This window comes from Podarcis raffonei, chromosome 2, assembly GCF_027172205.1.
Source record: "Podarcis raffonei isolate rPodRaf1 chromosome 2, rPodRaf1.pri, whole genome shotgun sequence".
NCBI classification, from domain to species: domain Eukaryota; kingdom Metazoa; phylum Chordata; class Lepidosauria; order Squamata; family Lacertidae; genus Podarcis; species Podarcis raffonei.
The window spans coordinates 126,472,671-126,499,263 of record NC_070603.1 but is presented as its reverse complement, the minus strand read 5'-3'; the positions used below and the strand labels follow the sequence as shown (position 1 = coordinate 126,499,263).

The following is a 26,593-nucleotide window of genomic DNA, read 5'->3' as shown; positions in this document are numbered from 1 at the left end:
TCCGCAGCTCCAGAGTCTTCCCTCTAGAGCAGGAGAAAAGCAGCTCCCCATCTTCCCTGGGGCAGCCCTTCCTCAAATGCAGACGCCACTCACTTTAAAACAAGCCTCCAAGGGATTTATAAGGACAACATGAAACAATAAAAGGATCCCAGAAGTTGGTGAGACGAAGCTGGTGTCCGGAGACGCCTCCTTCCAGGCAGAAGTCAAGGGACTTGGAGGCTGGCAGGCCCAGCTTGGCTTCTTCAAGGTTCTGGAGTCAGACTTGGGGGGTTCCTGAGCGAGGGGCCCTTTCCCTCCACTCCCCCCTCTGTCCGCCCCACACACCCAGGGGGTCCCCTCAGCCCTTGCTCTTGGGGGTCTCCTCTCCCTCCCTGACTGGAAGGAGACCCCGCCTCCGCCTGCCTCCCCACAGCTTCTCCCCTTGAACTCCCTCTTTTGAGACAGCACCAATTTCCATTTCTTCTTGATCAAAACCCACAGACGCTCTGCTAGATTTTTTACAGGTTTTACAAGTATCTATCAGGATCGTAAGAATTTTATCACAGTGAGCCAAAAAGGATTCTATGTGTTCCATGTCCTCTGTTAGTATTACAAGCTACCCAGTGACTGATAATCCCTCCTCATTTGTCCGAAAAGGTTGGGAGAAGGAGTCTTCTATCCTTGCTTTAGCATTTCCTGAGGATACATCTGAAATTTGATTTCACATTAGTTTGTCTACTTCTTTAGTCTGAATAGGGGAGAGACATGTGTTGTTGCATCTGGGACAGAGGAAGTGGTCTGACTTTGCTGCTGCAGATGCAGAAGGGCTTTTCTTCTCCACGTGCAAATGCTCTCATCTGTCTACATCCTCTGTTCACAAAGGTGACTTATCCCTCCATCTGAAGGGGTTTATTTCCTTGACCCAAAGCCCCCTCCCCAAAAGGAAGGCAGCATCTGGATCCCAAGGAAGAGCAGAGCTGCAGACCTCCTGCGAACTTGCCCCCTCCCTGGCTTGGCAGAGAGGAGAAGGGAGGACCCTCTGCTCCCCGACTTGGGGGTCTCTCCCCCGCCCCCGGCATGATCTGAATAGGGACCCCATGCATTCCCTGCACCCCAGGTAGTGGCATAACAAGGTCAGGGGGTACCTGGTGTGGAAAAGTTTTTGTCACCTCCCCAATATTGAACTTTTTTTTTGCCTGCAAAAATGTATTTTGTATTTTCTTAAAAAGGAATGTGGATCATAGAATCATAGAGTTGGAAGAGACCACAAGGGCCATCGAGTCCAACCCCCTGCCAAGCAGGAAACACCATCAGAGCACTCCTGACATATGGTTGTCAAGCCTCTGCTTAAAGACCTCCAAAGAAGGAGACTCCACCACACTCCTTGGCAGCAAATTCCACTGTCGAACAGCTCTTACTATCAGGAAGTTCTTCCTAATGTTTAGGTGGAATCTTCTTTCTTGTAGTTTGGATCCATTGCTCTGTGTCCGCTTCTCTGGAGCAGCAGAAAACAACCTTTCTCCCTCCTCTATATGACATCCTTTTATATATTTGAACATGGCTATCATATCACCCCTTAACCTCCTCTTCTCCAGGCTAAACATGCCCAGCTCCCTTAGCTGTTCCTCATAAGGCATCGTTTCCAGGCCTTTGACCATTTTGGTTGCCCTCCTCCGGACACGTTCCAGTTTGTCAGTGTCCTTCTTGAACTGTGGTGCCCAGAACTGGACACAGTACTCCAGGTGAGGTCTGACCAGAGCAGAATACAGTGGCACTATTACTTCCCTTGATCTAGATGCTATACTCCTATTGATGCAGCCCAGAATTGCATTGGCTTTTTTAGCTGCCGCGTCACACTGTTGGCTCATGTCAAGTTTGTGGTCAACCAAGACTCCTAGATCCTTTTCACATGTACTGCTCTCAAGCCAGGTGTCACCCATCTTGTATTTGTGCCTCTCATTTTTTTTGCCCAAGTGCAATACTTTACATTTCTCCCTGTTAAAATTCATCTTGTTTGTTTTGGCCCAGTTCTCTAATCTGTCAAGGTCATTTTGAAGTGTGATCCTGTCCTCTGGGGTGTTAGCCACCCCTCCCAGTTTGGTGTCATCTGCAAATTTGATCAGGATGCCCTTGAGTCCATCATCCAAGTCGTTGATAAAGATGTTGAATAAGACCGGGCCCAAGACAGAACCCTGTGGCACCCCACTAGTCACTCTCCTCCAGGATGAAGAGGAACCATTGATGAGCACCCTCTGGGTTCGGTCAGTCAGCCAGTTACAAATCCACTGAGTGGTAGCATAGTCAAGACCGCATTTTACCAGCTTCTTTACAAGAATCTCATGGGGCACCTTGTTGAATGCCTTGCTGAAATCAAGGTAGGCTATATCCACTGCGTTCCCTTCATCTACCAGGCTTGTAATTCTGTCAAAAAACGAGATCAGGTTAGTCTGACATGACTTATTTTTCAGAAATCCATGCTGACTATTGGTGATCACAGCATTCCTTTCTAGGTGCTCACAGACTGTTTGCTTAATGATCTGCTCCAGAATCTTCCCTGGTATTGATGTCAGACTGACTGGGCGGTAATTATTTGGGTCCTCTCTTTCCCCCCTTTTTGAAAATAGGGGCAACATTTGCCCTCCTCCAGTCTGCCAGGACTTCGCCTGCTCTTCAGGAATTCTCAAAGATGACTGCCAGTGGTTCTGAGATCACATCTGCCAGTTCTTTTAATACTCTTGGATGCAGTTCGTCTGGCCCTGGAGACTTGAATACATCTAAACTAGCCAAGTATTCTTGTACTATCTCCCTAGTTATTCTGGGCTGTGTTTCCTCTGCTGAATCATTTGTTCCAAATTCTTCAGGTCGGGCATTGTTTTCTTTATCGGAGAAGACTGAGGCAAAGAAGGCATTGAAGAGTTCAGCCCTTTCTGTGTCCCCTGTTTGCATTTCACCATCTTCTCCTCTGAGTGACCCCACTGTTTCTTTGTTCTTTCTTTTGCTACGAACATACCCATAAAAAGCCTTTTTTGTTGCTTTTAACCTCTCTAGCAAGCCTGAGTTCATTCTGTGCTTTAGCTTTTCTGACTTTGTGTCTACACGTGCTGGCTATTTGTTTGAATTCCTCTTTGGTGGTTTCCCCCCTTTTCCATTTTTTGTACACATCCTTTTTTAATCTTAACTCAGTTAAAAGTTCTTTAGATAGCCACCCTGGCTTCTTTAGGCACCTTCCATGTTTCCGTCTCATTGGTATTGCCTGAAGTTGTGCTTTTACTATCTTCCTCTTAACAAACTCCCAGCCATCATGAACTCCCTTTCCTTTTAGTATTACTGTCCATGGGATCTCACCCAGCACTTCCCTAAGTTTTATGAAGTCGGCTTTCTTAAAGTCGAGAAATTGAGTCCTAGTATGCTTGGCTGCTCCTTTCCGCTGTATAGTAAACTTCAGAAGAGCATGATCACTCGATTCTGGGCCTCTGATAACAAGGATTCTGGGCCTCTGATAACAAGTAGGCCACTGTGGACAGATCCTTAAATCTACAGGATGCATTGTGTTTTGGGTTTGTATGTATAACAGACAGGCACAGAATTGCCCTCATTCAAGATGGCCGCGGGCCCTTCCTCCCGCTCCAAACATGGGAGGACCGGCTGCCCTGACCCAACATGGCCTCTGCCCTTTCTCCACAGTGGCTTCCCCTCGCGAGGCGATTGGGCGAGGGGGAGAGAGCACCCGGAAGTGGGTGGATTGAGCCAGCTGCCTGGTTACCCATGTGGGTTTGGGAGAGAGCAGTAGCCATGGAGGGAGGGAGGGGAGCAGGATAGGGGGCGCGGTAGGAGGCAGGAGACCCTTGCAAGGGGTGGGGCTGGATGGTCTTTGGGGAGCCTTTAGGATTCATTTGCAATGTTGCAGGTTCCATCAGGGCAGCTCTGGGGTTTCCATAACTTGTTGGCTTGGTGTTTTGCTACTTTCCTTGATAGTCTGACCCCACACATACAGACCTCCCTCTTTCTCTCTCCCCCCCCCAAAAAAAATAAGTCCTCCAGAGATACTGGGAGGGCAAAGCCCCCCAAGCCGAAACAGAAGAGAGTGGTGCTTGGGATCCCAAGAATCCCCTGCAGAATGAGCCCCCCCCCCGGAATGGGTCCTGGCAGGAAGAAGTGGATATCAGGGGTATGAGGGAGGTGGGGGGGAGTAGGTCTGCATTGCAGGAGGGGCTAGATGTCCCTTGGGGGTCCCTTCCAATTCAGCCAGTCTGAAGTCTTGGAAAGGGGCTGAATCTTTGGGGAGTGGAGATACAACTTGCCCCCAACCTCCCCAATTCCACATCCGCCTGGTTCGCTCTTGGGCGTTTGCTGCGATCCCTGCCTTGCAGGGGGTTGGACTAGATGGCCCCTGGGGGCCCTTCTGACGCTGTGATTCTGTGATTTCTTCCGGAAAGTGGACCAATTTCCTGGCCCAGCCTTCATCCATCGTTCTCTGCTAATTTGACCTCCACCCCTATTATTCTGCCTTTCCCATCCTTGAATATTTGTTTGAAATCTAATTTGGGGTTAATATACAAAACCACTTCCCTTTTCTTGTTTTTTTCTATGTTTTCCTGCAAATATATAATGTCCAATTTTTGTTTTAGCAAGATGTGTGTTATTTGGTTTCTTTTGGTTTTATTCTTAAGTCCATTTATGTTCCACAAGAGCACTTTCAGATCCATCCCAATGTCCTCTTTTTTGTCCCTTTACTCCTCTCCCTCCTCCTCCTTCTACTTCTGCTTGTCATGTTTCCTCTAATTCTCCAAAGTTTTTTATTATTAACTTTTCATTAATATTTATCCAATTGATACAATACCAAATCTTGCCACATTATAATACAAAAAATAAAACCATGTTCTGGCTGGCCAGGAGAATTTGTTTGTTTGTTTCTTGTTCCTACTTTTCTCTCTCTTATTTATTCCCAATATCATCCCAATCTTAATGCTTCATCTTATCTTGACAGCCACTGGTATGCAACTTTCATTGTATTTAACAGATCTATATGTAAATTAACATGCAATATGAACATTTTGCTCTTCTTGTTGTCCATCAATTGTTTTCCGTGCAGTCCCTCCTCAGACAGCCCTATTTCTTTCCACCGTCTTATCTTCCAGGACTCTGGGCTGTCTTCCAGCTTTCCTTTGTTTAGTTAAAATTAAGACAAATGTAATGTATTTGAACGAACTGATATTTTCCCAAACTGAAGAATCTTCTGTAAGAGACCACACCGTGGGATATATTTCACGGTTAATAATTGTTCGGTTCCTCTACAATCCAAGCTTGCTCCCCCTGGGCCCTAAGATCAAAGATTCATCTTCACTTTATAAATCCACATACGACAAAAGTCCATGCAAGCAGATATGGTTTCCTGTGTGAAATATTCCCCAGTTGTAATCTGTCGGTTGTCTTCAGCCCCCTTTGAGAGGGACCCCTTTTTTTCTAATGTGCCTTCCTTTGCGCCGTTTTAGCATCCCCAGCGAAAAACATATTTAATCATGTCTTTGAACAAAGTCTCTCCATATCTTCAAACAAGCTGATACCTTGCCAATAATAATTAGAGCCCTCCACAAAGGACCGCGCCATTAAACATTATCTAGTTTTCACTTGCGTTCCATTTCATTAATTTACTCTTTCTACATGAGGCTTGCCATATCATGAAGTAGCTGGCAGTACTGCAGTGTTTCATTCTTTCATTGCACAGTGTGACATTGTGCCTTTAATTGCCTAATTACCTAATGTATTGTTGTGTGAGAACGGGAGCTATTTCTATATCTATCATCCTCCCCTCTGGTCCTTGCAACTGGCTTTTGCTGAAGGATACGGCTGCGTGAGTCAGCTCGTCGCTCTGTTGACTTATTATTTTCTTGATGCTGCATTCCAACCAGAGTCTGCTTCTGCTGTACTCTGCTACTACGGGCGAAGTTCCTCACCATTCAGACAAGTGAGGGAGGGCGTTGGCCCAACAGTAGCAAGTATAAGCAAAGTTGAGACGCTCACCTCACATCTTCTGTAGCAGAGCGACAAAATTCCTTTCAAAGTCTGAATGCAAATCATTGTTGAAAAACAGGAATGCTCCCGCTCATGGCGTTGGCATTGGAGAGTGTCCAATTCGTGCAATGCTAAACACCCAGCGCCCCTGCCTCCACTGTAGCGAGCGGCAGATATCGGATGGCGTGCGGGTGAAGGCACATCCACCCCATCCCTGCGGGGTTCAACAGGGATAATTACCTGTGAGGAGAATCAGAACTTACAGGGTTAAACAGTTCTGTGTGACGTCTCACATTCTGAGGCGTGGTTTGGTTCACATACGGGAATCTTTCTTTGTGTGAGTTTTCCTTTCGTTTTTGGCTGAGAGACGAAAGGATGTCCGTTCTCTTGCCGGGCTGATTTATGATGTTTTTCTTCTCATTAAAGGCTGTTGGAGATTAGCAAGAAGCCTGCATTCAGTCTGATTTATTATCCACACACAAGGCAACACTTTCTACCGCTGCAGAACTCTGCTAAGGACTCTGCTAAGGGAGCTCAAGTTTTTCTATCGGCACAGGCATCCATCGGCGCAGCAGAAGCGTGCCGGGCGCCATCTTATCTCAGCAGGTTATGGAAGCTAGCCAAGCTTTGGAAGCTGTTGCCACGTCGTGCCTGTGTGTGTGGGAGAAGCCAGCTGGAGCTCCTGCCTAACGTTTGAGGCAGTGAAGCTTGCTGGGGAGGACCTCATCTTCAGGACCGGGTGCCAAGAGGAGCTGCCGTTACGTGAGTAGGCTCAGCCCCGGGGGAGAATATGGCAGATGGACAGGAGTCATTCTCAGTCCCCTTTGAAAAATTAAATGGGAGTAACTGGGAGGAGTGGTCAAGGAAGTTGAAGGCCTGGCCAAGGGTCAAGGGTCTGTGGGAGGCGATCCAAGGGCCCCCACAGCAAGCTGCAGCCGGAGCTGCAGCAGCGGTTGCTGCAGCTGCCCAAGCCTCACAGAGGAAAGAGCAAAAAGCCTTAGGAGCTATAGTGCTCAGTTTGGAGGGCTCACAGCTACCTTTGGTGGAGGGTCTTGAGACTGCTCATGAGGCCTACCAGGCACTAGAGAGAGTGCACCACAGGACCACAGGTGGGGCAAAGATCCACACCACCAGAAGCTTGTTTGAGCTGAAGCTGCGTCCTGGTGATAGCATCAGACAGCATGTGACTAAGATGCTCTCTGTTTTCAACAAGCTGAGACTGTTGCAAGTCAACTTTACTGAGGAACTGAAAGTTTATATTTTGCTCAGCTCTTTGGACAAAAGTTATGACAATTTGTGTCTAACTTTGGAATCGATGAATCCAGCGGATCTTACGCTGCAGTATGTGACTGGTTGTTTGTGTGACGAGGAGGAACGCCGTCTCAGAGGGCCGAGCTGGCTCAGGGTGCCCTGCCGGTAACGGGGGGGGGGGGGCAAGCCAGAAGGCACAGTTCAGGCTTTTTCCACTCGTCGTTGTTTTGTCTGCAGGTCAGTTGACCACCTGCGTCAGTCCTGTCCGAGGAGAGCCAGAGAGGCCGGGCAGGATGTCTCCAAGGTTGCTTCCCATGGCAGTCAGCCAAGTCCTCGTGGCAGCCAGCCAGGTTTCCATGGCAGCCAGTCTAGGAGAGGAGGCCAGCGTGGGAATGCGAAGGGAGGACATGACAGAGGAAGTGAGAAGGACGGTTCTTCTTATCACCTTGCTGCTGCCTCCATGGCAACGCTAAAGAACAACTCCAGTGAGGGCAGCATGCTGTGTTGGGTCATTGACTCAGGAGCCAGCCATCACCTAATGCCATCGCCATCTAGTGGTGAAATGTGGAACTGCAAGGCTGTTTCAACTGGGAAAACAGTCACTCTTGCTGATGGCTCACAGAGACAATTAACCACTGTTGGCAATGTGTTTGTTTCTTTTTTACAGGCAGAGCTGGAAGTCTACGTTGTGCCAGGAATGAAGTGTTGTCTTTTATCTGTATCTGCTCTTGTAAAGGAGGGTTATAAGGTTTGCTTTGAAAATGATGTCTGTTCTATTTCCAGGGGTGGGAAACAACTGGTCAATGTTGCATGTCAGAACAACCTTTGTTCTGGAGACACCTCTGGAGGGTAAGGGGGACGCTGAGACCGCACAGGCGCAATGTGCTAACGTTCCCACACATGATTCGTGTGCTCATTTGTGGCACAGGAGAACGTCACACAGCTGTTGGAAATATATCCAGAAGTTGCCAGAATGCAGTAAGGGTTGCAAGATGAAACCATGTGGTAAATTCTTGGATTGTTTTTTTTTTAATGATATTTATTAAAAGTTTAAAAATTACAGAAGAAAAAGAGAAAACAAAAAATTAACAAAACATACATTACAATACATAAAAAAATAAAAAATGCAATAGCAATTAAAAAAACCACATCCAATATTCCATATTTTTATCTTTCATTTACTTGTTTCATCGACCTCCTCACACCTCCCTTTTTGTATTCTAGTTTATTTATTTCAGCGAATTCTTTCCATCTTTCTCTGTTTTTATTGGATGATTTATCTTAACAGTCTAACCTATTAACTCAGCAAATCCTTTTCATCTTTCACTATATTCTGTCGTTCAATTTACCTTAATTTATTTTAACCTTATCTTACCATAGAATACCTTAAAGCTTAAAACTTGTTTATACATAACTCCTTATATCATTTCTACTAAAGCCAAATAGTTTCATTCCAACATTTTTCCTAATACTCATTAATTTTACCCTAATTCCCAAAATAAATTTTTAAAAGCTTTCCTCCAATCTTCACCCAACGTCTCATCTTCCTGGTCTTGGGTTATGTCAGTCCTTACTGTCCATTCCATCTAGTCCATCAACCTGGTGATCTTATGTCTGAGGCTCTTAAGTCTTTTCCATGTCCCTTCTGCAGATCTTCTTCTTGTTTATACCTGCACTTTGCCTTGTCTTTTGTTGATCTCTTTCTTAGTTTCTTTCCTTTCTCATTGAGGAGTAGGTCTCGGGGAAACTCCAACCCAAAAATATCTCCATCTCCCCATAGCAGATCAACCCATTCCCCACAGTCCCATTCCCCACAGTCAGCAGTGTAGTCCAGAAAATATTTAAAAGCATGTTTCAAAGTCCCTCCAAAATTAAGAGCCCCCACAACTCCAGACCCCCCCCCGGCCGGTAAATTCTTGGATTGTAGGGCATGCAAAAGAGCAAAGATAAAAAGGTGCAGTTATCCCAGATCGGAGAGGGTAACCACAAGGCCTTTTGAGCTTGTGCATACAGACCTTTGTGGACCCATGCCAGTGCCGAGTCTGGGCGGAGCCAGGTATGCACTCACGCTGACAGATGATTTTTCGAGGAACGGCTGGATTTTCTTGCTGAAACGGAAAAGCGAGGCAGCGCAACTGATCAAAGACTGGGTTGCGGCAGTGGAACTACAGTTTTCCACCAAGGTGCAGAGCTTTCAGAGCGACCGAGGCAGAGAGTTCACCGGGTCTGCTCTGCAGAGTTTCTTCCGCCAGAAGGGGATAAGTCACAGGTTGACGGTTACCTTTTCTCCTCAGGAGAATGGCGTAGCGGAACGCAGGAACAGAACGCTAGCTGAGGCAGCTGACACTCTACTGTTTGATTCTGGTTTCCCTCAGAGCTTTTGGGCCGAAGCTTGGAAAGCTGCCAGCTTCACTTTGAACAGGTCCTATAGCTCTGTTGTAGGAGACACGTCCTATTTTCTGCTGCACCGGAAGAAGCCCAAGGTGCATTTCTTCCGTGTGTTTGGTTGTGAAGCCTGGGTGCTTGTGCCAAAGGCTCAATGCAAGAAAGGTGACCTGAGGTCCCGGAAAATGATCTTTTGTGGGTACGAGCCTGGGACAAAAGGGTGGAGGTTTGCCTATCCAGAAGGCGATCAGTCCAGGATTCTAGTCAGCAGAAGTGCTGAGTTCTGTGAGCAGAGTGGTTGGTCAAGGATCCATGCGAATCCTGACGTTCTCTCAGACAGTCTGTCTGATTCTGCTGAGGAGGGAGAGTTAGAAGCTGAACCTGTTGATGAGGACCAGGTCTCTGACCAGGGTCAAGAACAGGGAGGGGCATCTCCACAGGTTGTTAAAAGAAAGCCCCAAAGTGAGCCTTCGTCTCCCGTTAGTCAAGTGCAGAAGGCCAGAAGACGCAGTAAGTCAGAGGGGGAGTCTTCTGATGTCAGAGACACACTTGCTGGCCCCAGTGGGTCAGAGGGAGCACCTGAGACAGTGCTCAGAAGTTCCACATGCACTACAAAGGGGGTACCACCTGAGAGGTTTGAGGTCACCAGCGTGTGGGTTGGTTTAGCGCAGTGCGAACCAGAGTTTTGAGGAGGTTCAACAGTTGCCTGAAGCAGAAGCCAGGAAGTGGCAAGAGGCAATGGGAAAGGAGTTGAACTCAATGAGGTCCTTAGGTGTGTTCAACACCACAAAGCTGCCAGAGGGCAAGCAGGCCGTGAGCTGTCGTTGGGTTTACAGGATTAAGCCCACAGCGTCTGGAGAACCACAGTACAAGGCAAGGCTTGTAGCCAGAGGTTTCATGCAGAGAAGGGGGCTGCATTACACCGAGGTGTATGCTCCTATGTCCCGGAGTGAGATTCTGCGCGTGCTTTTAGCAGTAGCTGCTCAAAGAGGGCACCAAATGCACCACTTTGATGTGGATGTGGCTTATTTGAACTCGGATCTGAAGGAGGATCTGTACATGCTACCTCCTCCAGGGTTTGAGGGCAGGTGTTGTGTGGAAACTGCACAAGTCAATTTATGGTTTGAAACAGTCAGCCAAAAATTGGAACATGTGCCTGAATGAAGCTCTGGAAAGTTTGGGTTTCCGGAAGAGTCTTGCAGACAGTTGCCTGTACCTAAAGGGGTCAGGAGAGACACAGGAAGCGATTCTGGTGTTTGTAGATGATATTCTGTACGTGGCACAGACAGGTAGACAGGTGCAAGGTTTTGCCAAAGAGCTTGGTAAGAAGTTTAAGCTCAAAAACCTTGGTCCCGTTCAGGTTTATCTAGGTGTTAGGATAGACAGGACTGAAAACGGGAGTTTCTTGCTCAGTCACAAAGGCAAGATTGAACAGTTGCTTGAGAAGTTCCAGATGTCTGACTGTGCAGGGGTCAGAACGCCCATGGAGACCAACTTCGTGAAGGACAGTCAGCTTGGGGAGCCTTCTGAGTTCCAAAACCCTGAGGTGTTTCAGTCAGCGCTAGGGAGTCTGTTATCTCTCAGTGGAGCAGACCAGACATAGCATTTGCTGTGAATCTGCTCAGCAGGGAGGCTACAAAGCCCAGTGTGAATGCCTGGCAAGGCATCAAGAGAGTGTTGAGGTATTTGCAGGATACCAGAGTTTTGCCTCATGTTGTCGGCTGAAGGTGATGCACGGCTTACATGCTGGAGTGACAGCAATTGGGCATCTCTTGGAGACAGGAAGTCTGTGTCTGGGCTGGTGGTAAAGTTTGGGGAATCCCTGGTTGGTTGGAAGTCCCAGAAGCAAAGTCTTATTGCACTTTCTTCCACTGAGGCTGAGTTCAGTGCGTTGTCGGATTTGTGCAGGGAGTTGGACTTCTACCGGTGCTTGATCCAAGAGATCTGTGGGGATTGTTACTTGCCCATAACTGTTTGGGGAGACAATCAACCTTGTCTTAGGTTGGCAGAATCTGGACAGTTCAAGTCCAGAACCAAGCATTTGGACATACATTTCCAGAATGTATGTCAGAGTGTCCAAGCAGGTTGGATACGGCTCAAGTATTGTTCGAGCCAGGAGAACCTAGCTGATGGGTTTACTAAACCCTTGACCTTCCAGCGACATGGGGAGTTCTGTGAAGGGTTGTGTTTGGGGTGAGTTATACTCACAGTTTCCCTCAGGATGCGAGACGAGAGGGGGTGTGAGGAGAATCAGAACTTACAGGGTTAAACAGTTCTGTGTGACGTCTCACATTCTGAGGCGTGGTTTGGTTCACATACGGGAATCTTTCTTTGTGTGTGAGTTTTCCTTTCGTTTTTGGCTGAGAGACGATAGGATGTCCGCTCTCTCGCCGGGCTGATTTATGATGTTTTTCTTCTCCTTAAAGGCTGTTGGAGATTAGCAAGAAGCCTGCATTCAGTCTGATTTATTATCCACACACAAGGCAACACTTTCTACCGCTGCAGAACTCTGCTAAGGACTCTGCTAAGAGAGCTCAAGTTTTTCTATCGGCACAGGCGTCCATCGGCGCAGCGGAAGCGTGCCGGGCGCCATCTTATCTCAGCATTACCCCCAGATTCACCTTGTTTAATTGCATGACTGGGGTCCGGTGTCCTGGGAAAGCAGCCAAACGCCATAGGCCATCACACCGGAAGTCTTCTCCAAAGTCTTTTTTATATTTTCTCTCTGATAGTAAGAGCTGACAGTGAAAAGGAACTATCTCAGAAGGGAGTGGACCTTCATTGGGGGGATTTTAAGAAGAAGTTGGATGGCCACCTGTCATGGGTGCTTGAAATGAGAATTCTGGAGGGGGCTGGACTAGATTCTGAATCTATAATTCTATACTTCACCCTGGTGTGAGATCTTAAATTGACTTTTTAACAAGTGAAATTTTATACACATTCCATGTGCTGATATGCTTTCAACCCCATATGAATTATTTGGTGGGCCATGAATGAATCTTTTCCCACATTCCAAACACTAAGATGTTTTCTCTCTTGTATGGATTCTTTGATGGGAAGTGAGATTGGTGCTATGACTGAAGCTCTTTCCACATTCTAAGCAATGATAGGGTTTCTCCCCTGTATGAATTCTGTGATGAGAAGTGAGATGGGAGCTATTAGTGAAGCTTTCCCCACATTCGAAGCACTGATAGGGTTTCTCCCCTGTATGAATTCTTTGATGGGAAGTGAGATTGGCGCTTTGACTGAAGCGTTTCCCACATTCGAGGCACTGATAGGGTTTCTCCCCTGTATGAATTCTGTGATGGGAAGAGAGTGTGGCACTTTGACTGAAGCTCTTTCCGCATTCCAAGCACTGATAGGGTTTCTCACCTGTATGAATTCTTTGATGGGAAGTGAGTTCACCACTCAGCCAAAAGCTCTTTCCACATTCCAAGTACTGATAGGGTTTCTCCCCTGTATGAATTCTTTGGTGGGAAGTGAGTTCACCACTCACACAAAAGCTCTTTCCACATTCAAAGCACTGATAGGGTTTCTCTCCAGTATGAATTCTGTGATGGGAAGTGAGATTATTCTTCTGAATTAAGCTCTTTCCACATTCAAAGCACTGATAGGGTTTCTCACCCGTATGAATTATTTGATGGGAAGTGAGATGATCCATCTGACTGAAGATCTTTCCACATTCCAAGCACTGATACAATTTCTCTCCACTGTGACTTCTTTCGTGTAAAGTGAGGCTGTCCCTCCAAACGAAGCTCTTTCCTTGATGGGAGTTCGACTGGGAGCTCTGACCAATGTTCTCTCCACACTCTGAATACTTATATGACTTCACCGCTATGTGGATTCTCTTGTGCTCCCCCTTGTTCTTCCCTTCCAATTTAGCACCATCTGCAATGAAGAGAGAAGCTAATTAGAGCCTCAGGAAGAAATGGAGCTAACGTTTATTGAACAAAGTTAATGAATGCTTGTGATAGAGGAAGAACTGAATGGAGTTAGATGTGAGGCCTTACTATAGTTTTCACTTCCTTAGTTGGCTGGTATTAACTGAGATATTGCTTGGCATTTATCTGGACTAGATTTTGTTTGGCTCAATCATGGAATCCACTCCATCTCCAAGGTCAGTCATCTCTTTAGTCAATCAAATGCAAACAGAAGCAAAAACAACAAACCTGACAGAAGTTACTTCAACTTCCCTAAAAACTCTGAAGCTCTGGGTGAAAAATATTGCAGAGGTATAAATGCGATTTATGAGAAGCAGCAGGCTAGTCTAATAATTAATAGTGTCAAGACAGAATGCTCTCCAGTGGAGAAGGGCACCAGAGAAGGATGTCCTCTCTCTCCTTTATTTTTTATACTGACATTAGAAATATTGTTGTCGGAAATAAGGAAAGACAAAGAGATCATAGGCATAACATTGGGAAAAGAGGTTTATAAGATCAGGGCCTTTGCAGATGATATTTTGTTAACAACAGAAGAACCAGAAGCAAGTATCGCTAAAGCAAGAAAGCTAATATATGATTTTGGAAAGGTGTCTGGCTTTAAAATGAATATGGAAAGGACAAAACTTATGGTAAAAAATATGCAAGAACAAGAGCAAAAAGAAATTCAGGAAAAGGTTGGCTTACAGAATGCAAAATATTTGGGTATAGATCTAACTATGAAGAATATCAATCTGTACAAAAATAATTATGAGAATGTTTGGAAAGGAATAAGGAAAGATTTTGAAACCTGGAGTAGATTAAAGTTATCATTTACAAGTCATATATTAAGAGGTGCATTATATAAAGTTTGGAACAAATATGGATTACCCCTGGAACCAGAGACACCTTGGTGGATATCACCACTGGAGGCATATGCTATCAAAAAATGGAGTACGGGAACAAATTGGCCAACAAATAGACAATTATTGGAAAAGGAACAGGGGAAACTCAGATTCAAGTCCTATGAAGACATACGGCAATACGAAGTTGACAGATGGTAGTGTATACAACTTAGAAGTATACTCAACTTGGATCAAAAGAATGGATTTGCAAAAGAGGATTCAAAATTTAACAGCACAGTGATACAGAATAAAAAGATATTGTTATCCAAAACAGATAATCTCTTATTGGACTGGGAATTGATGGGGGAAGAAGTGAAAGAAACAATGAGTAAATGGTCTCAGGATCTCGGACATACTATCTGTCTAGAGCAATGGGAGAAACTCTGGCGAGAGGATAGATTTACTGCCTCATATACAATTAAAAAACATTTTATAAAGCTGTTCTATAGGTTGTCCTTAACGCCAGTTAAGCTGGCAAAGATAATCAAATTGAAATCCAACCTCTGTTGGAGATGTGGTGTGTAGTGATCAGATGGGATTGTTATGAGGAATTATAACAAATATAGAGTAAGCCATCTGTGTCAGCAATGAAAGCATTGTGTTGACTGGGTTTAAACTATTTTGATATGATTCTTGATCAATACACACCTCTGCATCCCTGTTCCATCTCTCTTGCTTCACAAGTCACGTACACTTTCAGTTGTCGCCAGGCAGGCTTCCTGGGTCAAGCTTCTTTGATGTAACTTTTCTTATATATTAATCTTTGGATGTTAATCTTAGGGCCAGGAAACAGGTTTCACATTAAGGTGATAATGGTCACTGTCCTCCTGGCCATCCTCCTTATCATGTGTACTGATTGTTTATGACCTCTGGGGTTGCTGAATGCACTCCTTTGTAGTTCTCAATTCATTTACCCAAAAGTATGCATGCCTAACTAGTGTTTATAGTTTAACTTGTCCCCACGTGGGTTTGTTGAAATGCTCAGAATAAATCTGATTGGTTCTTTCGAACACTCTGTAAAAGTTCTTTTGTGAATAAAATGACCTGGGCCGAGGGGGCGAGAGACACAGACGGACACAGAGAGAGACTATTATACGCACCCTGGTTCAAGTCTCTGTGTGTATTCTTATTAATCAGAGTTCAATCCTTCCTTTACTTTGGGAATGCCTCAGTGGTGGAGAAATAGGAACAACAATACATATGTGGTGGAGATGTGAGGGGGGGGAAGAATTTTTCTATATGCAAGTACTATGAGGAGAATCAGAACTTACAAGGTTAAACAGTTCTGTGTGACGTCCCACATTCTGAGGTGTGGTTTCGTTCACATACGGGAATCTTTCTTTGTGTGCGAGTTACTTTCGTTTTTAGCTGTCAAGCCGAGGAGATGTCCGCTCGATCTCCGGGTTGATTTATCATGTTTTTCTGTACAATGATTAAAGACTTCTTAGATGAGCAAGAAGCCTGCGGACAGCCTTGGATTTATCACCCACCCAAGGCATGACCGCTGCTGCGAAACTCGGCTTGGAGCCAGGAAGACAGCTTAAGGCTCACAGTTGGCACGGAGAGTTGGCACAGGAAAGTGTGGCGGATGCCATTACATTCCACAAGTGCAGCTGCTGGAATAGTGATTGCTGCTAGGTGGAAGTCACAAACTATACCCACAAAGGAGGAATGGATTTGTAAACTAAATGAATATTTAATTTTGGCAAAATTAACTGCTATAAGAAGAACTCAGTCGAATCAAAAATTTAAAAAGGAGTGGAAATGTTTTGATGAATAGATGGCAAAATATTGCTCAAAAAAAAGGACTTCTGAGTTAGCGCCATCGGCAATGGCGGAATTCCTCTGAATAGGAGGAATCCGCTCTGTGGAAATCAGGTCTGGCCGCCGCAGCGAAGGCGGAGACCCTTTAAAAATCACAGGCGGGTGAAGCCTGTGAACGCGCCTCCCTTACTCGCGGGGAAACCCGTTTTCGGGGATCCGGAGCGAAGTGGGGTGAGCGGCGCGGTGCTTTGAATCGACTGCTACTTCCACGGAGTGAAGCCGCACAGCCATTGCCGGAGAGCGCTGACTTTTTCCTGTGGACAATTGGATCTAAAAGTAATTACTCGTGAGTAAAGTGAAGAATTGGAGTCTTAAAAACTTGACTCTGGTAACGAACGGGGGGAGGTTCAAAACAGGAAGCCCGCCTTCCTCCTTTGTAAATAGTCGGAAGCAAACAGGCTCAAGCTAAAGCCTGGGAAAGTCTATCGTAAACGTCCGAATTTCCAGTATTAAAAATAGCGACCCCCCCTTGGAAGCAGGAGAAGAGGGGGGAGTTTTGGACAGTATTTGCCTGCAAAAAGAGAGGGAAAGAAGATAAATTTTCACCGCTCAGAACCTGGAAACGGGCTGCCATTAAGATTATTGTATTTTGGAGTGTGCATTGACTCTGAATAGACCGTTTGCTGACTGCCAGTGAAACAAGAGTGATACATTGTTTTAATCATCCTCTTCTGACCTCAAAAAGGAGTAAAAGGAGCAAAAGTAACTGAGTAATAGTAACTGAGACTTGATACTAAATCTATTGGTGCAACTGTGTTTTAAAAAGTGTCATTTTGGGCTAACACAACATAATTAGTAACTATTTCCCTCTAGAGGAGGTTTCTGAAATTGCTACAAGGGTTGGAATTTTCCAGTTCTAAGATAAGACTCTGGGACTGCGGAATTGACCTTGAAGTGTCTAAGTGTTATGGCAGATGGAAAAGAAAAAATAGACCTGCCAATCCAAGACAAAACAACAAGGTCTGGGAAGTCTTGGCAGCGAAGAGCCTCTACATCTGGTCCTCCTGCCCCATTTGCGGCTGTATCAATGCACTCTAAATCAAAAGGAATGATATCAGAAGAGGCTTTAGCGCTTGCATTAAGTAAGATAAATGAATCATTGGAACAAATGAATAAAAAATTAGACCAGAACACACAAAGTATAAATAGTTTGGGACAAAAAGTTAATACAAATACAGAAGCTATTGAGAAACTGATACAGGAGTCTAATTCGACTCAACAGATCGCAGAGGAAGCCAAGGAAAAAGTTGTTGCCGTGGAGGCAAAGGTAACTCAATTGGAAATAGAAAGAGTTCCAGACCTACAGAAGCAACTTGAGGACCATAAGTTGGCGCTTTCTATGATTGAGCTCAAGGAAAAACAGACAAATTTGAGAATTAGAGCTGTACCTGAACTGGAAAAGGACTCTTTGTTAGAGTTTCTTACACAGGAATTTGCAGACTGTTGGGATTTGGACTTGGAAAAAGAGGAGTTCAGAATTGTGAGGGCCTTTAGACTTGGAAGAGGAGGGAAGAAGGAGAAGAACAGAATAAGAGACTGTTTGATTACCCTCCGATCTAAAGAAGAGAGAGACAGAATTTTGGGTTGGCACTACGAGAAGACTTTGATAATACAACAGTCAAGAGTGGAAATATTTAAAGATATCCCAAAACATCTTCTGGACCTTAGGTCCAATTTTGGAGATTTGGTTGCCCTGCTGAGAAGGAACAAAATCATTTTCAGGTGGGAATTTCCTCAAGGCCTATCCTTCAGCTTTAAAGGAAGGAAAATAAAAATAAGATCAGTAGAAGATAAAATAAAGTTTCTGATTAAATACGAAGAAGATCTGCAGAAGGGAATCGGAAAAGAGCCAACAGCATTGGACAGAAGATCACCAGATAGAGGACGAGAGCAAAGAGCATTGGAGAGAAGATCACCAAACAGGGGAACATTGGATATATCAACACTATCCTTTGGATTGGACCCCCCAGTGAACGTGCCATCATCATTACCAACAGAAGAGGAGCAAGCATTGGGTGCAGTTGGGGGGGGGGCATCAAAGTAACCACATGATGGCGCTGCAGGTCTTGAGTTGGAATGTTAATGGACTGAACTCCCCGGAAAAAAGCGGAGAGTATTTCATTTACTGAAAAAAGAGCATTTGGACTTGATTTGTTTACAAGAAACACATGTGACAAGGCTACACAGGAAGATATTGTATAATAAAAGATTAGGCCAAGAATTTATCTCATCGGATAAAGTTAAAAAAAAAAAGAGAAGTGGTCCTCTATGCAAAGGAGAACCTATCACCAAAATTCATATTTAAAGATGATCAAGGAAGATTTGTTGCAATTGAAATTCAAATGCAAGGAGAAAAATGCTTGATAGTAGGTATTTATGCACCAAATGAAGGAAAATCGGAATTTTTTAAGAAGTTACATGAGACTCTGATGGACTATATGGATTACAATATGATTTTGATGGGAGACATGAATGGTGTAGTGTCTACAAATATGGATAAGGCACAGAGACAGGTAGTCACCAAGGATGGAAGATTACCAAAAACTTTCTTTGATATGACTGAAAATATGGATTTAGTCGATATCTGGAGAACGAAGAATCCCCTGGGAAGAGAGGGAACCTTCTTCTCTGAGGCTAAAATGACATGGACAAGAATTGACCAAATTTGGGTAACCAGAGGACTGGCTCCGAAGACTAGTAAAGTGGAAATCTGCCCCAAGACCTGCTCCAACCATAATGCCGTGAAGATGGAAATGAAATTGATGCCAATTGGTTCCTTTAGATGGAGGATGAATGATACTTTGTTTAGGAATGAAGAATTCACTAAGAAGGCCCAAAAAACTTTGAGAGACTATTTTGAGATAAATATGAACACTACTGTGGAAAAAAGAGTAATTTGGGATGCAAGCAAAGCGTTCATGAGAGGATTTTTGATACAACAGAATGCAATTAAGAAGAGAATTCAAAATGAGAAAAAAGACAAAATCCTGGAAAAAATAAAGGAAGGAGAGAAGAAATTGAGGGTGAAACCAAAGTCGCAGGAGATTTTGAAAGAGGTAAAGTTATATCAAGTACAATATATGAAAACGATTAATCAGGAAATAGAATGGAAGATTAAACAGATGAGACAAAAGACATTTGAATCGGCAAATAAGTGTGGAAAACTGTTGGCTTGGCAAATGAAAAAAAGACAAAAACTTAATACTATTACGAATTTAGAAGTGGAAGGAAAGAATATACAGAATCCAGTGGAAATTAGAAAGTGCTTCCAGAGGTATTTCAAAAAACTATATACACAGGAGACGCAGAAAGAAATGGACATTGATAAATTTTTGAAAATGAATGGACTACAAAAAATTTCCCAGGAAAATAAGTTAATGCTGAATTACAAAATAACGGAACAGGAAGTAGAAGGGGCCATTCAGAACATGCAATTGGGTAAATCCCCAGGACCGGATGGACTGACTTCAAGATATTACAGATCTTTGAAAGAATGGTTAATACAACCTTTAAAGGAAGTCTGTAATGAAATACTGGAAGGGAAAAAGGCACCAGAATTGTGGAAGGAAGCATATATTACACTTATACCGAAAACAGAGACTGAAAAGACACAGCTTAAGAACTACCGCCCCATATCACTGCTTAATGTGGATTATAAAATTTTTGCAGATATTTTGACTAGAAGATTAAAAAAGGTGTTAGCAGAAGAAATTCACAAAGATCAAGCGGGTTTTCTCCCGGGCAGACACTTGTCTGACAATACGAGGAATATAATTAATATCTTAGAAAAACTACAAGTGAAGATCCATACTAAAGCAGTTTTGATATTTGTGGACGCGGAGAAAGCCTTTGACAACATTTCTTGGAGTTTTATGAAGAAGAATTTACTGGGGATGGGGGTTGGTCAAGGTTTTGGAAATGGTATAGGTGCAATTTATTCAGAACAGAAGGCTAAATTAATTGTGAATAACGTAGTGACGGAAGAATTTAAGATTGAGAAAGGAACACGACAAGGTTGCCCAATCTCTCCATTGCTTTTTATATCGGTCCTGGAGGTTTTGTTAAATATGATTAGAAGGGACCAATTGGTAAAAGGTATACAAGTGGGAGCCAAACAGTACAAATTGAAAGCATTTGCTGACGATTTGGTATTGACTCTACAGGAGCCAGAATCTAGCACTAAAAGAGTACTAGAACTGATTCAAGAATTTGGTCAGGTAGCAGGTTTCAAGTTGAATAAGACAAAAACTAAGGTTTTAGAGAAAAATCTAACTGAGAATGAGAGAGATAAGCGAACCGCAGCTACAGGAAAGGAGCGCGAGGCTGCCCTCCGGGGGGGTCTCGAACAACGCGGGGGTCTAGAGGTGTCACGAAGGCTCCGTGGACCTCGAAACCCAAAGAGGATTATCTTTGGGGACAGTACCTGGCGGTGCAGCTGGTGCTCCCTTGTTTTTTCGGACTTTTTAAACCAAGTTTGAGAACAGGGTGGAGCTGCAGCACGAAAGGGAAGTATCAGACCTCGCGCTGTGAAGCCTCAGGCTCCGAGTAAAAGCGGCAAGCCTCCAACAACAATAAAGAAGCTGGGTTGCAATTTAAATAATAATAATAGTAGACTGAACTTAAGTCAAAGAAACCAGCGGAACAAAGGATTTACGACATGTAAGAAGAAGGAATTCACTTCAGCGGTAAGAGTAAACGACGTGTAACGGAAGACTGGGAGAGGAGAGGGGAAAGACCGAAGCTGCCGAGTGGGTGTTGCAGAGAGACCTCAGAAAAAAAAAAGCGTAAAAATCTGAGGCATTGGACTGTCTGAAAAAGGTGAACGTTAGAGAAGAAGATAGAAACATTTCTGTTTTGTCCTGGTCGGAGCGTGCTTTGTTAGCGACTAAAAGAGGTTGTAAACTTTGTTACTCAGTCAAGGACATATAAGCGAGTCTCTGTTGCGAGTTTCTGTATCTCCTATATATCCCCCCCCTCGACGGAGTTTAAGCTGAAACTGTTTCTCTGTATTATTTGGATTGTTTGGTTGCTAGAAAGCGGAGTCCGCCATTGAGAGGAGTGAGTTCAACGAGAGTTTGGGGAGGAGAAAGCGAACTGCAAGAGAAAGGTGGAAAACAGAGGAAATCCCCGGCTCTACTTCCTCTTCTTCCCTTAAAAGCGGTTCACAATGGTAAACAACTAGGAGAAGATAAGAATGGTGCTTTAAATATATACTTTACCATATCAGGAAACGAGGAGTAGATCTGGGCAAGACTCTACGCTTTCTTCAGACTCTGCTGTCCTCCCGCGGTAATCCTCGGGCTTAGTCGGGACTCCTCCCCACTCTTATTTTGTTTGGACTTTGAAATCTGCCTCGCAGTTTCGTCTTTGCCTCCTGGAAAGTACCGAACTGGGGACTTCCTACCCACTTTTTCTCTCTCTTTTCTTTTTTTTTTTTTCCTTCTTAGGGGGGGTATTGATGTATTGATGTTCTCTTTTTCATATATATTATTTATTTCGTTAGGATTCTGAACTTTAACTTTCTCCCGCTTGTATCTGCTCTTTGCGATTGTAAAAAGATTTGTGCTATTGGCTCCCAAGCAGTGTGAGGGAAGAGATTTCACGCTGGGAAGTTAAAAGGGGGAACGTAAGTGAAGCGCCACCGTGAGGGAACAAAAAGGAATTGCATTGAGAAAACAAAGGAATTTTTCAAATTACAGTCGAGCGACCTCTAGAGGAGGAGAAAGAGGGATATTTTTTACCTTTTGTGTTTCTTGTTCTTCTTCTTAATTAATTAATTAATTAAGACAAACAGAAATAAAAGATGAAAAAGGGGGTGGGAACGCCAGCTGAAAGGAGACCATCAAGACAGGAAAATGGAAAAGAAGGAAAGGAGATTAAAGACTATGATAACTTGATGGCTGAAATAAGGAAAGAATTTAAAAATAATGAACAGTATATTGAGAAAAAACTATGTGAAGTACAGGATTCTATGAATAAGAGATTAGAGGAGGTGGTGGGAGAATTAACAGGAAAAGTAAAAGATTTATCCCAGAGATCCAAAGTGCTGGAAGACTCAATGAAAAGGGTTCAAAAGGACACCAAAGAAAACAGGAAAGATATGGATAGGATTAAGATGGAGGTGAAAGAGATAAATAAAATACAGGAAGAGTTATTGGACAGTGTGGCGATGACTCAAATGAGACAGAAGCAATCAAACCTGAAATTTAGGGGGATCCCAGAGGAACTAAATGAAAATATACGATCTAAGATGGTTAGAGAATTAGCAGCTTGGCTAGATATGAAGGAAGAAGAGTTAGGATACACAGTTGCAAATATTTTTCGGATAAAAACAAAATCAGCCAAAGCCAGAGGGAAGAAACTGCCAGGAGATGTCCTGGTTATGTTTAACTCACTGGATATAAGAAATGAAATATTAAAACTAAACTATAATCAAAAACTATGCATTGAAGGAAAGCCAATTATTATATTTAAAGAGATTCCTTCGAGATTTCTTCGCAAGAGAGATATCTATAAAAAATTAACTAACCAATTGAAGAAGAACGGGATCCAGTATAGATGGGAATTCCCGGAAGGGATTTCTTTCTATTTTAAAGAAAAAAGATTTAAACTAACTAGCCCTCTGGAATTGAACAAATTTGCAAGAAGATATGAGAAGGAACTGGGAAGGATGGAAGGGAGGGAACCAGAAGGGGAACAGACGGGGGAAGAGAGGGGTGGAGGTGAAGGAAGCGGAGAGGCAGAAGGGGAGGAAAGCCTAGACGAAGAAAAAGAGGAAGAAGAGACAGATAACAAAGAACAGTAGAACCAACTTAGACTCGACTACTTACTGACTGTACACTAAAAATGACTTTAAAAATTATTTCATGGAATGTGAACGGGCTAAACAATAAAACCAAAAGAAATCAAATTGCTCATATATTGTTTAAAAAGAACCTTGACGTAGTTTGTCTTCAAGAAACTCACATAAAAAAGAAACACAAAAGAATTCTAAGTAATAAGAGACTAGGATTGGATTTTGTAACATCAGATAACGTCAAGAAAAGAGGAGTGGTATTATATGTAAAAGAAAAACTTGACCCAAAATTATTATATAAAGATGAAGAGGGGAGAATGATAGTTGTACAGATCACCCATCAAGGAGAAAAGATAAATGTAGTGGGGATATACGCTCCCAATGATAAAAAGTCAACATTTTATTCTGAATTAGGCAACAAATTGTTAGAATGGATGGACCAACATTTGATATTGATGGGAGACTTTAACGGAGTAGTCTCCCCAAACATGGATAGATCAACAAGAAAAGAGGAAGTGAGGGAGGGTAAATTACCGAAAACCTTCTTCGAGTTAGTGGAAAATTTGGGATTAATTGACGTCTGGAGATTTAAAAATCCCACGTCAAAACAATTTACTTTCTTTTCAAATCCAAACCAAAGTTGGGGGAGAATAGATCTTATGTGGATCTCGAAGGAATTGACGCAGAGAGTAATTAAAGCAGAAATCCACCCACAAACTCTATCTGACCATAATCCAGTCTATATGGAGATAAAAGGAAAAGATTTTAGATCACTAAGATGGAGAATGAATGAAAATTTATTCAACGACCACAAGATAGTAAATAAAGCAAAAGAGACAATCGAGGAATACTTTAAGTGGAATTTGAATAAAGAAACTCCACTAGAAACGGTGTGGGATGCGGGGAAGGCCGTCATGAGGGGCTTCTTAATTCAGGAAAATAGTACTTTAAGAAAGAGAAAAGAGAAAAAGAAAGAAGAAATCCTACTGCAGCTTATGGAGAATGAAAGACAGTTAACTATTAAACCAGGGGATGAAATAATAAAACAGAATATAAGGATGCTACAAGCCCAATTCTCTATGATAGTGAACCAGGAAATTGAATGGAGGATTAAAATGCTGAAACAAAAGAACTTTGAATCAGCAAATAAGATGGGGAAATATTTAGCATGGCAAATAAAAGAGAGGAAAAAACAAAATACGATATGCAAGATAAGGGTTGGAGAAAGGACAGTGGAGGATCCGAAAGAGATAAAGAAAATATTTCAGAGATACTATAAGGATTTATATAAAAGAGGAAAAGAGACAGATAAAGAGATAGAAGACCATTTGAAAAAATACCAACTACAACAGATCACGATTGAAGAAAGAGAACACCTAAACCGGGCAATTACGGAGGAAGAAATTAGGAAAGCAATAAAAAAAAAGAAAATAGGAAAAGCGCCAGGGCCAGACGGTATTTCAACTAAATATTACAAAATGTTAAGTGACCAACTTTCGCCAGTGCTATGCGAAGTTATGAATAATGTATTAAAGGAAGGGAGAATTCCAAATACCTGGAAAGAAGCATATATTACTTTAATCCCTAAAAAAGATGCGGACAGCTTAGAGGTAAAGAATTATAGACCTATTTTATTATTAAATAATGACTATAAGCTGTTCGCAGACATATTGGCGGAAAGGTTAAAAAAAGTCCTAAATAAAATAATTCATAAAGACCAAACGGGTTTCCTTCCGGGGAGACAACTAAAAGATAATATAAGAAACGTGATAGATATTATCGAATATTTGGACAGTAGAATAGACAAGCAGGCGGCGTTGGTTTTCATTGATGCCGAGAAGGCATTCGACAACGTCTCCTGGCGATTTATGAAGGAAAATTTAAAAATGATGGGAATTGGTGAAGGTTTTGGAAGAGGTATTGAGGCCATCTATCAAGAGCAGAAAGCCAAACTTATAATAAATAATAGTACATCTGAGGCATTTGATATTGCCAAAGGGACTAGGCAAGGCTGTCCTTTATCCCCTTTGTTATTTATAACAGTGTTAGAAGTGTTTAATAAAAAATTAAGGGAATCACCGGGAGTTAAAGGAATTAAGATAGGAAGCAAGGAATTCAAAATAAAAGCATTTGCAGATGACTTGCTACTAACTCTGGAAGATCCTAAGAATAGCTTACCAGAAGCCCTACAGAAATTAGAAGAATTTGGAGAAGTGGCAGGTCTTAAGCTTAACAAGAATAAAACCAAAATGATAATAAAAAATATAACAAAGGAAGATATAACAGACTTAGAAAAAAGGACGGGAATTATGGTTGCGAAGAAGGTAAAGTATCTAGGAGTGTGGATTACAGCGAAAAATATAAACTTATATAAAGACAACTACGAGGCTACCTGGAAGGGTATCAAAAAAGATTTAGAAATCTGGGAGAGATTAAAACTTTCCTTCTTAGGGAGGATTTCAGTTATCAAAATGAACATTCTACCAAGAATGCTATTTCTATTCCAAACCATACCAGTTCTGAAAGGATTAAAACAGTGCAAAGAATGGCAAAGGACCCTAGCGAGATTCATCTGGCAGGGAAAAAGGCCACGAATTAAAATGAAAATATTGGTAGATAAAAAAGAAAGAGGGGGTTTCTCTTTACCAGACTTGAGTTTATATTATGAAGCGGCCTGCCTAACGTGGGTGAGAGAATGGATAAAGCTAGAGAATACTGATATTCTCGACTTAGAGGGCTTCGACAACAGGTACGGGTGGCACTCGTACCTGTGGTATGAAAAGGTAAAAGTTCATAGAGGCTTCATTAATCATATAATTAGAGGACCATTATTCCAAGTATGGGAAAGAAATAAGAACCTGCTGGAAAAGAAAACCCCATGGTGGATCTCACCAATAAATGTTCTAACTGTTAAAAAAACTAATATGGAAAGGGAAAAAGCTACCTACGAAGAACTTACTAATAAAACAGATCAGGGTGTAAAACTTAAACCTTACGAAGAGGTAAAGAATGTGCTTACGGGGTGGCTGCAGTACCATCAAGTGAACGAGCTATTAAAAGAAGACAAAAGGAAGCTAGGTTTTGAAGACAAAAAATCTAAATTTAATGTGGAAATCATAGAAGGCAAAAATAAATTATTATCTAGGACGTATGACCTCTTACTAGAATGGTATACAAAAGACGAAGAGGTGAAGGAGGCCATGATAAAGTGGGCCATAGACATTGGTCATAATATCGACTTTGTAAAGTGGCAAGAACTGTGGAACGTAAATATTAAATTTACAGCGTGTATGGCATTAAGGGAGAACCTCTGGAAGATGATTTATAGGTGGTACCTTACACCAGTGAAGTTAGCCAAGATCTATAAACTGAAGACTAAGAAATGCTGGAAATGTGGTAAGGGAGATGGTGAATTATATCATATGTGGTGGACATGCAGTAAAGTAAAAGGCTTTTGGGAACTGATTTATAACGAACTTAAAAAAAATTTTAAGTATACTTTTCCCAAAAAACCTGAAGCCTTT

At 42.9% G+C, this 26,593-nt stretch overlaps 2 protein-coding genes across 2 annotated transcripts in view; one reads left to right on the top strand and one right to left on the bottom strand.

The window, feature by feature from the left end:
- Nucleotides 1-26,593, top strand: part of LOC128409548 (zinc finger protein OZF-like) — a 317,248-nt gene that overhangs the window by 63,596 nt on the left and 227,059 nt on the right. The gene's annotated exons all lie outside the window — the stretch shown is intronic.
- Nucleotides 11,620-26,593, bottom strand: part of LOC128409565 (zinc finger protein 3-like) — a 70,772-nt gene continuing 55,798 nt past the window's right edge. Inside the window, exon 2 of the mRNA XM_053380157.1 lies at nucleotides 11,620-13,515. Coding sequence (XP_053236132.1) covers nucleotides 12,647-13,288 — 642 coding nt within the window. The 5' untranslated portion in view covers nucleotides 13,289-13,515 and the 3' untranslated portion in view covers nucleotides 11,620-12,646. The remainder of the gene's footprint in view (nucleotides 13,516-26,593) is intronic.